The following is a 17,013-nucleotide window of genomic DNA, read 5'->3' as shown; positions in this document are numbered from 1 at the left end:
ATTTTTGTTTAGAGAATTTAATCCATTTACATTAAAAGTAATTATTGTTAGATAGGTCTTACCAATTCCATTTTATTAATTTCCTTGCTCTTTTGTGTTTTTTTTAAGTTTATTTATTTTGAGAGAGACAGAGACAGCACGGGTGGGGGAGGGGCAGAGAGAGAGGGAGACAGAGAATCTCAAGTAGGCTCCACAATGGTGCCCCTCAATGCGGGGCTTGAACTCATGAACCATGAGATCATGACCTGAGCCAAAACCAAGAGTCAGACGCTTAACCAACTGAGCCACCCAGGTGCCCCCCTTACTTTTTTGTATTCCTCTGTTCCTTTCTTCTTCTCTTGCTGTCCCTTTGTGAACTGATGATTTTCCACAATGGTATACTTTGATTCCCTTCTCTTTATCTTGTGTGAACCTATGATAGCTGAGATTTGTTTTGTTTGTTTTTGTTGTGGTTACCTGTTGGCTTACTTGAAATATCTTATAGATATAACAGCATTCTACGTGGGGCTGATAGCAGCTTACCTTCTATCACATACAAAACTCTACCATTTTATTTCCCCACCCCGCATTTTATGTTTTGTTGTCAATACTGACATCTCTTTAAAAATTTTTTAATGTATTGTTTGTATTTTTTAAAATTTAAATACAATTAACATACAGTGTTACATTAGCTTCAGGTATATGCTATAATGATTCAACAATTCTATATATTACTCAGTGTTCATCACAAGTGTACTCTTAATCCCCTTTATTTATTTCACCTATCTCCCTACCCACCTCCCTCTGGCAACCACCAGTTTGTTTGCTATATTTAAGAGGCTGGTTTTTGTTTGTCTCTTTTTTTCTTTGTTCATTTGTTTCTGTTTCTTAAATAGCACATATGAGTGAAATCATATGGTATATCTTTTTCCAACTGACTTATTTCACTTAGCATTATACTGTCTATCTCCATCCATGTTGCAAATGTTTAGATTTCACTTGATTTTTTTGGCTGAGTAATATTCCATTGTATATACATACCAATCTATGGATGGACCCTTGGGTTGCTTCCATATTTTGGCTATTATAAATAATGCTGCAATAAATACATGGATACATATATCTTTTCAAATTGCTGATTTCATTTTATTTCAGTAAATACCCACCAGTAGAATTACTGTAGTAATTCCATTTTTAATTTTTTGAGGAACCTCCATAATTTTTCCACAGGGGCTGTACCAGTTTGCATTCCCACCAGCAGTTCATGACTGTTCCTTTTTCTGCACATCCTTGCTAACACTTACTATTTGTTGTGTTCTTTATTCTAGCCATTCTGACAGTTATGAGGCAATATGTCATCGTGGTTTTGATTTGCATTTCCTGAATGATTCATAGTGTTGAACATCTTTACCTGTCTCTTTTGGCCATCTGTATGTCTTCTTTGGAAAAATGTCTATTTGGATTCTCTGCTCATTTTTTAGCTGGATTATTTGAGTTTTTATGGTGTTGAATTGTAGAAGTTCTTTGTGTATTTTGGATATTAACCTCTTATTGGATATATCATTTGTAGATACCTTCTTTTATTCAATAGGTTGCTTTTTTTGTTTTATTTATGCTTTCCTTTATTGTACTAAATCTTTTTACTTTGATGTAGTCCCAATAGTTTATTTTTGCTTTTGTATCCCTCCCTGAGGATATATATCTAGAAAAATATTTCTACTGCTGATATCAAATAAATTACTGCCTATGTTTTCTTTTAGGAGTTTTATGGTTTCAGGTCTTACATTTAGGTCTTTAAACCATTTCGAATTTATTTTTGTGCACGGTATAAGAAAGTGGTCCAATTTCATTCTTTTACATGAAGCTATCCAGTTTTCCCAGCACCATTTTTAACAGATTGTCTTTTTTGCATTGTGTATTCTAGCATTTTTATCATAGAGTAATTGACCATAAAAATCATGGGCTTATTACTAGACTCTCTATTCTGTTCTATTGCTCTAAGTGTCTATTTTTGTGTCAGTACCATAATGTTTTGATTACTACAGCTTTGTAGTATAGCTTGAAATCTAGGACTGTGACACCTCCAGCTTTCTTCTATTTTAAGATTGCTTTGGCTACTCAGGGTCTTTTGTGGTTCCATACACATTTTAGGATTATTTGCTCTAGTTATGTTAAAAATGCTTTTGGTATTTCGATAAGGATTTTATTAAATCTGTAGATTTCTTTGGGCGGTATGGACATTTTAACAATATTGGTTCTCCCAATCCATGAATATGGGATATCTTTCATTTGTTTGTGTCATCTTCAATTTCTTTCATCAGTGTTTTATAGTTTTCAGAGCACAGGTCTTTCACCTCCTTGGTTAAGAGTTTATTCCTATTATTTTAGTTTTTTTGGTGTAATTATAAATGAGATTGTTTTCTTAATTTCTTTTTCTGCTGCTTTGTTATTAGTGTATAGAAATGCAACAGATTTCTATATATTAATTTTGTGTCCTAAAACTTTACTGAATTCACTTCTCAGGTCTAGTAGTTTTGGTGGAGTCTTCAAGATTTATTATATATAGTGTGATATCATCTGGAAATATGAGTTATACTTCTTCTTTCCTAATTTGGATACCTTTTATTTCTTTTTCTTGTCTGATTGCTGTGGCTAGGACTTCTAGTACTGTGTTGAAAAAAGCAATAAGAGTGGACATCCTCAGTTTTTCACCATTGAGTATGATGTTAGCGATGCGCTTTTCATATATGGCCTTTATTATGTTGAGGTATGTTCCCTCTAAACCTACTTTGTTAAGAGTTTTTATCATGAATGGATGTTACATTTTGTCAAATGCTTTTTATACATCAGTTGAGATGATGATATGGTTTGTATCCATTCTCTTGTTAATGTGATGTGTTAAGTTGATTGACTTGCAAATATTGAGCCACACTTGCATCCTGGGAATAAATCCCACTTGATTGTGGTAAAGGATTTTTTAAATGTATTGTTGGATTTGTTTTGCTAATATTTTGTTGAGAATTTTTATATCTGTGATCAGATATATTGGCCTGTAGTTCTCGTTTTTCTTATAGTGTGTTTATCTGGTTTTGATATCAAGACAATGCTGACCACATAGAATGAATTTGGAAGCTTTCCTTCATTTTCTGTTTTTTGGAATAGTTTGAGAAGAATAGACATTATTAACTCTTCTTTAAATGTTTGATACAATTTACCTGTGAAGCTGTCTGTTCCTGGACTTCTATTCTTTGGGAGTTTTTTGATTACTGATTCAATTTCATTGCTGGTAATCAGTTTATTGAAACTTTCTATTTCTTCTTGATTCAGTTTTGGAAGCTTTATGTTTCTAGGAATTTTATCCATTAATTCTAGGTTGTGCAATTTGTTGGCATATAATTTTTCATGATATTCTCTTATTGTTTGTATTACTATGGTGTTGGTTGTTATTTCTCCTCCCTTATTTCTTTTTAAAATTTTTTTTACATTTTTTTATTTTTGAGAGAGAGAGACAGACAGAGCATGAGTGAGGTTGGGGCAGAGAGAGAGGGAGACACAGAATCCAAAGCAGGTTCTAGACTCTGAGCTGTCAGCACAGAGTCCAACGTGGAGCTCTAACTCATGAACTGTGACATCATTACCTGAGCTGAAGTCAGATGCTTAACTGACTGACCCACCCAGGCACCCCTCTCCTCCTTTATTTCTTTTTTTATTTATTTATTATATAAAGTTTATTTATTTTGAGAGACGGAGAGAGAGAAGAGAGAGCAGGAGAGGCCAGATAGAGGGAGAGAGAGAGAATCCCAAGCAGTCTTTGCACTACCAGTGCAGAGTCCTATGCAGAGCTCAAACCCATGAACCATGAGAGCATGGCCTGAGCCAAAACCAAGAGTCAGACGCCCAACTGACTGAGCCACCCAGGCACGCTCTTCTCTTTTATTTCTGATTTTATTTCAGTTTTCTCTCTCTCTCTCTCTCTCTCTCTCTCTCTCTCTCTCTCTTTAGGTTTATCAATTTTGTTTATCTTTTCAAAGAACCAGATCCTGGTTTTATTGATCTATTCTATTGTTTTTTAGTCTTAATTTATTTCTTCTCTAATTTTTATTATTTTTTTCTTCTATTGGCTTTGGGCTTTATTTTTGTTTTTCTAGCTTTAAGGTTAGGTGTAAGGTTAGCTTGTTTATTTGATATTTCTCTTATTTTTTGAGTTAGGCATGTATTGCTATAAACTTCCCCCTGTAGAACAGCTTTTGCTGCTCCCCAAGGATTTTGGACCATTATGTTTTCATTTTTATTTCTCTCTTTGTATTTTTTTATTTGCTTTTTGATTTTTTGGTTGACCCATTTATTGTTTAGTAACATGTTATTTAGCCTCCATGTATTTGTGTTGTGTCCTTTCCAGATTTTTTTCTTGTGATTCATTTCTAGTTTAATACACAGGAAAAATGCATGATATGATTTCAATCTTTTTTAATTTATTGAGACTTGTTTTGCTGTATAACGTGTGATCTATTTTGGAGAATGTTCTTTGTGCTCTTGAAAAGAATGTGTATTCTGCTATTTGGGGGTGAAAATGTTCTGAATATCTGTTAGATCAACCTGGTTTAATGTGTCATTGAAAGCCACTGTTTCCTTGTTGATTTTCTGTCTCTATGATCTATCCATTGATGTAAGTGGGATGTTAAGGTCCCCTACTATCATTGTGTTATTGTCAATTTCTTCATTTATGTCTATTAATGGTTGCTTTATGTACTTAGGTGTTTCCATATTGGGTGCATAAATATTTATAATTGTTATGTCCTCTTGTTGCATTGTTCCTTCTATCATTATGTCATGCCCTTTCTCTCTTGCTAGTCTTTGTTTTATGAGACTGAAGCGCTACCTACTGCGCTAATGAGGCACCTTCTAGTCTTTGTTTTAAAGTCTATTTTGTTTGGGGTGCCTGGGTGGCTCAGTTAAGCATCTGACTTTGGCTCAGGTCATGATCTTGCAGTTAGTGAGTTCAAGCTCCACATCAGGCTTTCCATTGCTAGTGTGGGCCCGCTTTGCCCCTTCTCCACTTGTGTGCGTGTGCATGCGCACTCTCTCTCTCTCTCTCTCACACAAACACACACAAATAAACATTTTAAAAAATAAAGTGTATGTTTCTGATATAAGTGTTGTCACCGCAACTTTCTTTTCGCTTCCATTTGCATGATGAATGATTTTCCATCCCTTCACTTTCAACCTGCATGTGTCTAGAGGTGTGAAGTGAGTCTACTGAAGGCAGCATATAGATGCATCTCCTTTTATCTCTCACTCTCTCAGTCACCCTGTATATTCTGACACAAATGACTGGAGCATTTAGTTTTTTTACACTTAGAGCAGTTGTTGATAGGTGTGTACTTATTGCCCTCTTGTTATTTGTGTTATGGTTGTTTTTTGTAGTTCCTCTTGGTTCCTTTCTTCTTCTTTTGCTCAGTTCCCCTGTGGCCTGATGGCTTTCTTTAGTAATATGCTTGGATTCCTTCCTCTTTATTTATCGTGTATCAAAGGTTTTTGATTTGTGGTTACCATTAGGTTCACCAGAACCAGGCACTTCAGGGATGTCTCCCATGTGGATTGTATATGCCCTACTGTTGTGGCTGAGCCACATTTGCCTTCAGTCAAGTCAGTTACATTGGCCCACTTTTGCCTTTTTTGGGTACACTGGGTGGGGTTTAGTCCTTGTGCTATTAAGGAACCGGTCTGGGGCCCCTGTGGGCTTGCAATTGGGCAGTGTTAGAAGTCAGCACAGATGCCTGCCCTCAGCTACAGTCTCACCAACCTACAGGGCCCTCTCCCTGCCTTGTCCACAGAGGCCTTCCTTGGTGTGTGGATCTGGCAGTTGGGCCCGATGCCAACCCCCATTCCATTTGCTGGGGTTGCCCTTGCTCCAACCTACAGAGTGCTCTCCCAGCCTGTCCCTTGGGAGGTTTTTGTTGGTAGGTGGAGTTGGCAGTGAGACTCACAGTTTGCCCCCAGTCTGTCTGTGGGTGCTGTAGTCACGCTGAACTGCAGGGATTCCTTCCTGTGCTGCCCCCGAGACCTTTTTGTTGGTGAATGGGGCCACAGTCAGACCACACGCCTGCTCCCCCATACGTGTGCGGGAGCTGCAGTCACACCGACCAGCAGGGCACTGCACTGCCAGCTGTAGGGTTTAGCTGCTGGGACTATGGGGACACTGGTGTGTGTCTGGTTTTCTTCCCCTCTCCCCAGGGCTGGAGTCACCTTGGAGTTCCACTCGTCCCTGCCAAGGCTGCTTGCAAGGTGTGCTGGGGCAGGAGCCACTTTGAAGAGACACCTGCCCAATGGGGTGGGTTGGATGGGGTGGATACACAGGAGAACCTGGAGGCAGAAAATGCAGTGTTAGCAAGATACATGGATTGTGTTCATGCTCGTTCCCACAAGCATCAGCTGTCTAGGCTGGTGGGGGGCAGAGAAACAGTGCCGGCCATCTCTTCTGTTCTTGGAGAAGTCTCTTAAAGGTCCCTGTCCCTCCAGTGCATATTCTGAGATTAGCAAATAAGTCGATACCTCAGTAAATAAATGTGCCATATACCTCAGGCACTTTCCAGACTGCTGCTTCTCTGCTGTGCCTTGGCTGGGTTGTTTACTTTGCTGGCCCTTTACAGGTGGCATTTCAGTTTCCTGTTGCACAATGGCTCTCCTGGAGCTAAGCCCACTGATTTTTAAGGTATTCAGAACTAAGCCCTGCTGGTTGTAAAAACTCATGAAATTGAGCCTCACTGGTTTCCACAGCCAAGTGTTATGGGTACTCATCTTCCCAGTTTGGGTTCCCCGTGCCTGGGGTGGCCGGTGTGGAGTCTGATGCTCTCGCTTCTCCATGCTTGTGCTGTCCCTCCTGTTTGGGGTTAGCCTCACCAGCGTGTTTGGTTCCCAGCCAAACTTCCCAGCCAAGGCTTCCCGAAAGCCTTTCCTACCCATTTTGATGCGGCCTCCTCTCTACGATTAAGTGTGAAAAGTCTGTTCTGCCAGTCTTTCAGTCATTTTCCGTGTTAGTTGCACTCATGTGGCTGTTATCTCAGTGTGTCTGTGGGATGTGGTGAGCTTAGAATCCTCCAACTCTGCCATCTTGCCAGAATTCCACATCTCTGATGTTGTGTGGCCATTATAATTTGTAATACTTTTGTCCTTTAACCTTTATACTAAAGGTAAGTGGCTAACACACCACCCTGCTACAATGTTAAAATATTCAGAATCTCATTATAGACTTACCTTTACTAGTGTGTTATATATTTTCATGTTTTCTTTTTACTAATTAGAGGACTTTTTATTTCAGCTTGAAGAACTCCTTATAGCATTTCTTGTAAGGCAAGCCTAGTGGTGATAAACCCCCTCAATTTTTATTTGTTTGGGAAAGTCTATCTTGCTTTCATTTCTAAAGGACAGATTTGCTGACAACGTGTTGTTGGTTGGCAGTTTTTTTCTTTCAGCACCTTGAATGTATCATCTCACTCTTTTTTGACTGTGAGGTTTCTGCTGAGATCACCTAAGGGTGATCGTTTGTATGAGAGGGTTTGTTTTTTTTTTTTTACTCCTCCTGCTCTTAAAATTCTCTTCTTTGTATTTTATTTTAGATAATTTTATTATAATGGCTGTGGAGAAGATCATTTTACATTGAAATTTGGGGGTGATTTAGCTTTATGAACTTGAATATCCAAATCTTTCCCTAGATTTAGGAAGTTGTCAGCCATTTTATCTTTAAGATTGTCCTTCTCTTCACCTCCTGGGACTCCAGTGATGCATTGATTGTTTCTCTTAATGGTATCCCAGGCTTTGGTCATCCTTTTTTATTCTTTTTTTTCTTTTTTCTTTTCTGAACTGGGTAATTTCAAACGACTGCCTTTGAGTTCATGGATTCTTTCTTCTGTTTTGTCCAGCCTGCTCTTGGAGATCTTTTGTAAATTCTTCAGTGCAGTCATTGTATCCTTAGCTTCAAATTTTCTCCGTGTGTGTGTGTTTCCATGTTTTCCGTCTATTGAACTTCTTGGTTTATTCTTCTATTGTTTTTCCGATTTCATTAAATTGTTGACCTTTGTTCTCTTGTAGCTCTCTGGGCATCTTTAGACACATTATTTTGAATTCTTTTGTGAAGCATTTATGTATCTCCATTTTGGGGGGACCCATTACTGGAATTTGTGTATTCCTTTGGTGGTGTCATGACTCCTTGATTTTTCATGTTCCCTTTAGCCTCACATAAGTGTCTATATATTTGAAAAAGCAGTCACCTCTTCCAAACTTTGGAAGAGTGACTTTGCTAAGGAAAACCTTCACTGGTGGGTGGAGAATACAGTGACCCCAGGTCTAGTGATGTAGGGCACCTCAGGGGCATGTGGCATCTTGGGGTTCAGAGATGCATGATGTCTCATTAGGTCAGGCCACTGGAGTCCATAACATCAACAACTGTGTGATATTTGGCAAGTGCTATGTAGTGCTCACAGTGACTTCAAGGGCTGTTAATGTTCTCCACAGCTCCTCCAGGTCCAGTGGCTAGGGACCAGAGCAGGAAGTGGTAGTGGCCCGAACCAGTGGTGTGCACATAGTTAGCTGTGGGGGCCTGCTGGTACTTTTCTGTGTCCTGGTAGGGGTCAGTTTTAGGCACACACATAGTGTTGAGGGTCAGGGCCAGCAGCAAGGGTCAGGCCAAATGCAGGCATACAAACAACTGTAGGAGTCCTGGCTATCTGTGTGCATTCCTGTGGCTGTGGTGTTTCACCACAGATATGGGCACAAGTAATGGAGGCCGGTGATAGTAGACAAGGCCAGATCTAAACTCACAAACAGCTTTGACCATTGGAATGACTTCCCAAAGATGCAGGGTCTTGCCACAGACATGCCCAAGGTAATGGAGCAAGTAGTGGGAGTTGGGCTGGGGAGCCTAGAGGTGCACATTTGGAGGAGCTAGCCCTAAGCACCTGCAGAGGGGTGGAGGCAAGCTGTGGGGTTCTAGGCTGCATCCTGCACTTGTACAGCTGCAGAGGCTGAAGCTAGCTGCTTGTATGGATCCGATTCTCTGCCAGTGGTGAGGACAGGGGAATGGGAAGGGACTCAGGCAGCTGGAACCTGCAAATGCAAAAACCTGTGGGGTAAAAACTGGTGAAATCTGCAGGGGTCCATGATGGCTGTCCTGACCATTGGTTTCTTCTGTAGTGAAAGCTTCTGGGTCCCCTGTAGAACCAGGTCACTGGGACCCTCATTGCTCCCACTGTGTGGTTGATACTGGTAGTGCTTGCCTTTCTTCCTCGTTTCTGGCCATCTCTGTGCATCTCAGCTTTGACAGTCTCTGGATGGGGTGAAACCTAAACAGGTCTTCCGTGCAGTACCCCAAAAGGCTGGGGAAGCCGGTCAGTCACCCTGCCCTCCCTTTCCAGGGAGGGGAACTCTACAGCTGGTGAGTTCACCTCTTGACACAGAGCAATGCCGGCTTGGCAGATGGGATGATTAGAACAAAATGAAGCATTCTTCCTTCCCTTCTTGTGCCCTTGCTCCTAGGTTTTTGTTCTACTTCGTTGAAGTTTCTTAAGTGGACTCTTGAACTCTCCCAGAACTGTTTTTGTTTGTAGATAGCTGTCTAATTGTTGATCTTTGTTGGGGAATGGAGGTTGGCTTCTTCTTCTGTACCATCTTGGTGACATCAGCCTCTTCTGTTTTTTCTACCGATCCCCTCCCAGTCTTTTTGTTTGGCTTTTTATGATCTGTCCTTACCTTAAATGTCGGCTCCATTCAGGTTTCTTTCTTTGACTCTCTTTTCATTCTACGCTTCAGTTTGTGTACCACTTAAGAAGGGCAAGCATTCTGATAAAGATGCAACAGAATGCTGCTAACATCATCTTCCAAGAAAATCGAGGTTGTTACTTTCACATCAACTGTCTCTGCAAGTTTGCCTTTAATAAGCTCTTTAGTATCAATACTAAAACCTTTCTCATATTATCAGTACATTTCTCCTTTTGCCCTTAAATTTTCCTTTCCAGATAGACAGGTAAGTCACTCAGTAACCCACTTCTGTTCTTATTTCCTGCACCTCAGACAAGTAGCATAACACAAGGAGGACATTCCAGCCCTGGAGCTTGGGATCTTTTTGATCAACCTAGTTCTTTGTGAACACTTAGCACATTTGCCTATCAATATTTATAGTACTTATTTCCATTTGCTTTCTAAAAATCAGATTGAACATATGGGGGCACCTGGGTGGCTCAGTCAGTTGAGCATCCAACTCTTGATTTCAGCTCAGCTCGTGATCCCCAGGTTGTGGAATCGAGACCTGAATTGGGCTCCATGCTGAGCACAGAGTCTGCTTAAGATTCTTTCTCTCTCTCCCTCTGCCCCTCCTCCCAGCTTGTGCTCCCTCTCTCTCTAAAAACACATTTTAAAAAAATAGAATAAAATCAGCTTGAACATATGAAATATTGTTTTCGTTATATGGTCTCAGAAACTCACTGCATACATATTTACTGATTCCCAAAATATCTTTTTTTTTCCATTTTATACATAATAATGTACCAGGCACTGTGCAGCAATCAGCAAATAACATAGTCCCGAGGCATTGACTTTTAGAGCTTATATGATAAAGAAAATACAGATATCATTAAATGAACATCACTTTCTAAAAAACATGCAACTGAACATACAAATAAATGTTCCTTTCAGAAAATTTACATTGAAAGGGCAGTTAATGAAAGATTTTCACGGCTAATTGATGACTTCGTTGGCATAAATTGGCATAAATTACAGCATGTAAACACTGTAGACTTTCTTAGGCAGAATGATCATATCACAGTTTCAAAGACTGCTCATGCAATTTTGGCTACGTGAGCTTGTAATGTTACTAAGGCAGCATGCAGATTCAAGCCTGTCAGCCTTTTGACATGTGATAACATGTGAGAATCAGTCGTTATATTTAATTATAGACATAGTAGCTTTTTAAAAATTTAGTATTTAATTGTTTATTTATAATGGAATATAAGAATATTGAGAGACTTAGAAGCATGTATATTGAAAGCGAAGTATTCAAACTAATATTTAGCCTGCTGTTTACTAAAATGTGATTCCTCTTTTTCTCAACAGAAGTTTCTTTCACAACTTTACCCAGGTAAAACATGTTTTGAAATTTTATATATCCTTCCCATATCACTACTGTATTATTTGCCTCTAATCTTTCATGTTACCCAGAAGGAGAATTTCCCAAACTAATTTTTCAACAAAATTTGCCTAGAGCAGTGGTACTTACAATATGATTTGAGGACCCCTAGAGCTCCACAGACCTTTTCAGGAGGTCCCTGAGCTCTGCCCTTTCCCAACCACATATCTGTGCGAGGATAGATTTTCCCCACATACTTCCACCAAAACAACGTGTGCCAACAGCTTGAATGCAGGAGCACAGATGATAATTCAGCTGTCTTCTATTAAGACAGATAACACAGACATTTTGTGATGTAAGATGCAAAACAACCATTCTTCTGCTTTTCTTTGTTTTGGAAAATAGCTCTTTTTCATTAAAATATATGTCATGTTAACATTTTATGGGTTTATCATAGTTTTTAAAATAAATTCCTAAATATCTTTAAATCTTCTTGGTTTGATACATGGTAAATATTGATAGATCTGACCCACCTAAAACAGAAGCTCTGTGATATTCTCAATAATTTTTAAGGCTATGAAGGGGTCTTGAGATCAAAAGGTTTTAACATCTGGTCCGAGGGTGGAAGATGACAGTCAAGTAGAAGGATCCTAGGCTCGCCTCCTTCCATGAGTGTAACTAAATAGCCATCAGATCATCCTAAATACGCGAGAAATTGATGTGAAGACTGGCAGAATAAACTCCACAACTGACGGTAGAGAAGCCACATCAAAGAAGGTAGGAAGTGTGGAGATGCACTTTGGGAGAGAGATTGTGGCCACTGTGGTAAGGAGGGAGCCATGGTCATGAAGAAGGACAAGAGACAGACTAGCACACAGGGGAGCACACAGGAAAAATGAATCCCTGTAGCAATTGGCTTGGAAAGCAAGAGGGGCCGAATTTCATGAGTTCTTGCAACCAGTGGGCTTAAAGGTCAGTGGGCTTGGCTGGGATAGACCCTGAATGGCACTGCACTGTTCTTGCAGAGAAGGCAGGCAAACAACCCTACATTGAGGAAATGGCAATCAAAAGAGCCACTGTGGCACACAGTCGGGAGTTTATTCAGTCATCTCAGAACGAGTCCTAGAGAAGTAGCATTCACAGAGAGAAACCTCGGGGAACAAAGGAATTGGCCAGCGTCATTTCCCTCTCCTGACCCTCAGCATAAGCACAGGTCCACCTGTGGGAACCAGTGCGGCACTGACACTCACTACCTACCTTGCTTACACCAAGCTCCACTCCCCCATGCTCCAGTAGAACTGCCTATCTGAGCCATGCTTGTCTCGGCCCCAGCACGGCAGACCCCTTCCCCCAAAAGACCAACCTAAACCCCTACTCACACCATGTTACCCATCATGGGAATTTTGCAGCATCTCAGTTCTGCCAAGTGGAGTCAACAGAGCTCACTTCACAAACAGACCAAAGCACACCTAGTTAAAATGTGCCACATTCAGGCCAGAGACCAAACAGTGCCTACAATAGGCAGAGACTCTGCAGATGACTGGCCTGAAGGATAAAACAGCCAGGACAAAGCAGCAGAGCACATGCAACACACATTGGAGACATTTCCAGAAGCGCAGGCCCTGGGGAACAGATGACATTACATGGCAGAGAGCACTATAGGACCTCTTCTTCATAAGATCATTACCCTCAAGAACAGGAGACATAGCTGACTTTCCTAACACAGAAATAGGCACAGAGACATAGACAAAATGAGAAGACAGAGAAATTTATTCCAAATGAAAGAACAGAACAAGACCATGGCAGAGATCTAAGTGAAACAGATATAAGTAACATGTCTGATAGAGAATTTAAAGCATTGATCATAAGGATACTCACTGGACTCAAAAAGAGTAGAAGACATGAGTTAAACCCTTACACAGAGATAGGGAACAACATAGCAGAAATAAAGGTCATAATAAACAAAATGAGAAATATGCCTCATGGAATGAACAACAGACTGGAAGGAGGAGAGGAATGAATTAATAGCCCAAAAGACGGAGTAATGGAAAGTAATCAAGCTGAACATAAGAGGGGAGAAAAAAAAGAATTATGCAAAACAAGAATAGAGTTAGGGAACTCAGTGATTCCATTAAAGGTAATAAAATTTGTATTATAGGAGTGCCACAAAAAGTAGAGAGAGAAAAGGGGTCAGAAAATTTATTAGGGAAGCTGAAAACTTCCCTAATTTGGGCAAGAAAACAGATATCCATATCCAGAAGACACAGAGAACCCCCCTCAAAATCAACAAAAGCGGGCCCACACCAAGACATATTGTAATTAAATTAGTAAAATATAGTGATGAAGGAAAAAATGTTAAAGCAGCAAAACAAAAGAAGACTAACTTAACAGGGAAAACTCATAAGGCTAGCAGAAGATTTTCCAGCAGAAACATTTCAAGGCAGAAGGGAATGGTATGATATATTCAAAGTGCTAAATGGGAAAAATCTGCACCTGAGAATACTCTATCTAGCAAGGCTATCATTCAGAATAGAAGGAGAGATAAAGAGTTTCCCAGAAAAACAAAAAAACTAAAGGAGTTCATGACCAGTAAACCAGCCGTGTAAGAAATTTTAAAGGGGACACTTTGAGTGGAAAGACCAAAAGTGACAGTATAAAGTTGGAAACACAAAGCAGTAACAATATTTCTGTAAAAAAAGAAAAAAAGTCAAGGAACTCACAAAATAAAAGAGTGTGAAATATAACAATATATACCTAAACGTGGGGAGAAGAGGAGTAAAGAATGTGTTCAAACTTTAACAACCATGGACTTAATATGGACTGCTATATGCAGAAGAGGTTATATACACACCTAATGGTTACCACAAATCAAAAACCACTAATAAGTATGCAAAAATACCAAAAGCAGGCAAAGAGAAGGGAAGTAAGGAAGTGTAGATCAATATCCTTGTATATATAGGTGCAAAAATTCTACATAAAATAATAGCAAATGGAATCCAACAATGTATTAAAAGAACAAATTAAAAAGGGCCAGTATCTTCCAGAATGCAACATTGGTTCAATACCAAGAAAGCTGACAACAATATCCATTCCATAAACGCGGTAAAGAAGAAAATAAATGATCACATCAGTAAATTTAAAAATTGAACAGCCATTCCTAATGGAAACACCAAACAAAACAAGTTTAGAAGGGAACCACATTGATTTTAACATTTTAAAAATATTATTCTAATTTTTATTTTTGACAGAGAGAGACAGAGAGACAGAGCATGAGTTGAGGAAGGGCAGAGAGAGAGGGAGACACAGAATCCGAAACAGGCTCCAGGCTCTGAGCTGTCAGCACAGAGCCTGACGCGGGGCTCGAACTCACAGACTGCGAGATCATGACCTGAGCCGAAGTCGGATGCTTAACCGACTGAGCCACGCAGGCACCCCAGGGAACCACTTTATTTTAATAGAAAAACACTGACTTCTCAAATAATTAACAATATTATTATAAATTATGAAATACTTTTGATTCAACTAAAATCAGGAACTGGACAAATGTGCTCATCTGTCAGTAAATATCATCACTATTATTTAACATTGTCTTGAACATAACAGTGTAAGTAATAAGACAAGAAAAAATGTACAATATTATAAATTTATAATAGCAATAAAGACTAAAATACTGATGAATCAATTTAACAGGAAAGACACAGAACTTGTAGCAAGAATCAGTCTCAAATTTTGTTGAATGATTTTTTAAATATACTTTAAATGTTTATTTATTTTGAGAGAGAGTGAGTGCATGCATGGGTGGGGGAGGGGCAGAGAAAGAGGGAGAGAGAGAGAGAGAGAGAGAGAGAGATCCCAAACAGGCTCCATGTCGTCAGCACACAGCCCGATGTGGGGCTTGATCCTACAAACCATGAGATCATGCCCTGGGCTGAAATCAAGAGTTGGACGCTTAACCGACTGAGCCACCCAGGTGCCCCTGTTGAGTGATCTTTAAAATATCTAGTTTTTAAAGTATTTAATTGGATCTAATGTCAATTTTTTGACTGAAAAAATATCTTTGTTTTCCAATTTATTCTTTTTAAAATTTTTATTTGTTTTTTATTCCAATATAATTAACACACAATGTTATATTTCAGGTATACAATATAGTGAACCAACCATTCTATCCATTACTACTCAGTGCTCATCATGATACGTGTGCATGTATCTTAATCCCCTTCACCTATTTCACCCATCTCCCACCCAACTAACCCCTGGCAACCACCAGTTTGTTTTCTGTATTTAAGAGTCTGGGGTTGGTTTTTTTTTTTTTTTTTTGGTCTCTTTTTGAAAAAATATTTCACCAATTACGTGTAGTAATATGGTATAATATGTTATACTCCTAGAAGAAAATGAAAGTGTAATCCTCTCTTATACCACATAAAAAAATAAATTCCAATTGGCATACAAGAAAGAGTTTAATGTAAAACCAGATTTGGGGAGAACTTGAAGCTGTACCATATAAAATGAAGGGAAATCTTATCCTAGACTGGAAACCAGAATCTTTAAATTAAAGATAGCCGAAATTGAAAACGTGAAAATTAAAAACTTTTGTATCACAAAAGTACCATAAGCATAGTTCAGACAATAAATAGTTATGAAAAAATTTTACAACATAGATGACACTAACCAGCTAATATCCCTAAGTGTTCAAAGAGACGGGGGAGGTGTAAACTGGTGCAGCCATTTTGTGAAATCATCCTGCATTATCTGACACATATCCTGCAACTCATCATTTCCACTCCTGAGTATATACCCAGGAGAAAACTCTTGCTCTCAAGCATCAAGAGACATTTTCAGAAATGCTCATAGCAGAAAACACTCATGGGGCGCCTTGGTGGCTCAGTAGGTTGAGCGTCCGACTACAGCTCAAGTCATGATCTCACAGTCTGTGGGTTCGAGCCCCGCGTTGGGCTCTGTGCTGACAGCTCAGAGCCCAGAGCCTGCTTTGGATTCTGTGTCTCCCTCTCTCTCTGCCCCTTCCCCGCTCATGCTCGCTTGCTCTCTCTCTCTGTCAAAAATAAGTAAACATTAAAAAAAATTTTTTTAAATGCTCATAAAATCCATCCCTCCCAAACAGAAAGAATCCAAATGCCCATCAACAGGAAAACGGAAAAGTTGTGGTACATTCACATGATGGAATTTTAAATAGCAATAAAAATGAATGGGCTCAGTTAGGGCAACAACACAAATAAATCCTAGTTACACAATGTTGAAAGGAAAAAAAGCAGATCCTAGGGGGCTATGTGTGGGATGACTAAGTTCAAAATAGCCAAAAACTAAACATCATGTTAATGTTTAAAATTAAAAAAAATAAATAAATAAACAGTTCAGGAAAGTGAGTACCTGTGGGCAGAAACAGAACCAGAAAAGGAACAATGTGTAGATAAATGAAAGATATTTGTAAGGTTCTTGTACTCGAATATGGTGGTGGGTTCTTGGTTTTTATTTTACTATTTTTTTTTTAAATTTTTTTTAATGTTTATTTATTTTTGAGACAGAGAGAGACAGAGCATGAACAGGGGAGGGGCAGAGAGAGAGGGAGACACAGAATGTGAAACGGGCTCCAGGCTCTGAGATGTCAGCCCAGAGCCCGACGCGGGGCTTGAACTCACGGACCGCGAGATCGTGACCTGGCTGAAGTCGGACGCTTAACCGACTGCGCCACCCAGGCGCCCCTATTTTACTATTTTAGAATTTAAATAGTTACATAAAAGATAGTCATACCAATAATAATAGTGTGTTGTGAGCCAAGGATTGTGATTATCCTAATTCTGTATATGTGTACCTGAAGTCCAAACACAACAAAGAGCTCTTACAAAGGGTAAGAAAATGGTAAGTGCCAACAAAAAATGTAAAAGCGCACTGTACCCACGAGC

The 17,013-nt window shown here is 39.4% G+C and overlaps 1 protein-coding gene across 2 annotated transcripts in view; it reads left to right on the top strand.

The window, feature by feature from the left end:
• Window positions 1-17,013, top strand: part of CATSPERE (catsper channel auxiliary subunit epsilon) — a 198,455-nt gene that overhangs the window by 40,817 nt on the left and 140,625 nt on the right. For both annotated transcript variants that reach the window (XM_043567779.1, XM_043567780.1), the window contains exon 6: window positions 11,083-11,107. In XM_043567779.1, the coding sequence (XP_043423714.1) occupies window positions 11,083-11,107 (25 nt within the window). The remainder of the gene's footprint in view (window positions 1-11,082; window positions 11,108-17,013) is intronic.

This window comes from Prionailurus bengalensis, chromosome E4 (genome assembly GCF_016509475.1).
Source record: "Prionailurus bengalensis isolate Pbe53 chromosome E4, Fcat_Pben_1.1_paternal_pri, whole genome shotgun sequence".
Classification (NCBI taxonomy): domain Eukaryota; kingdom Metazoa; phylum Chordata; class Mammalia; order Carnivora; family Felidae; genus Prionailurus; species Prionailurus bengalensis.
Note: the sequence above shows the minus strand (reverse complement) of the source record. Positions and strands in the feature narration are given on the sequence as shown.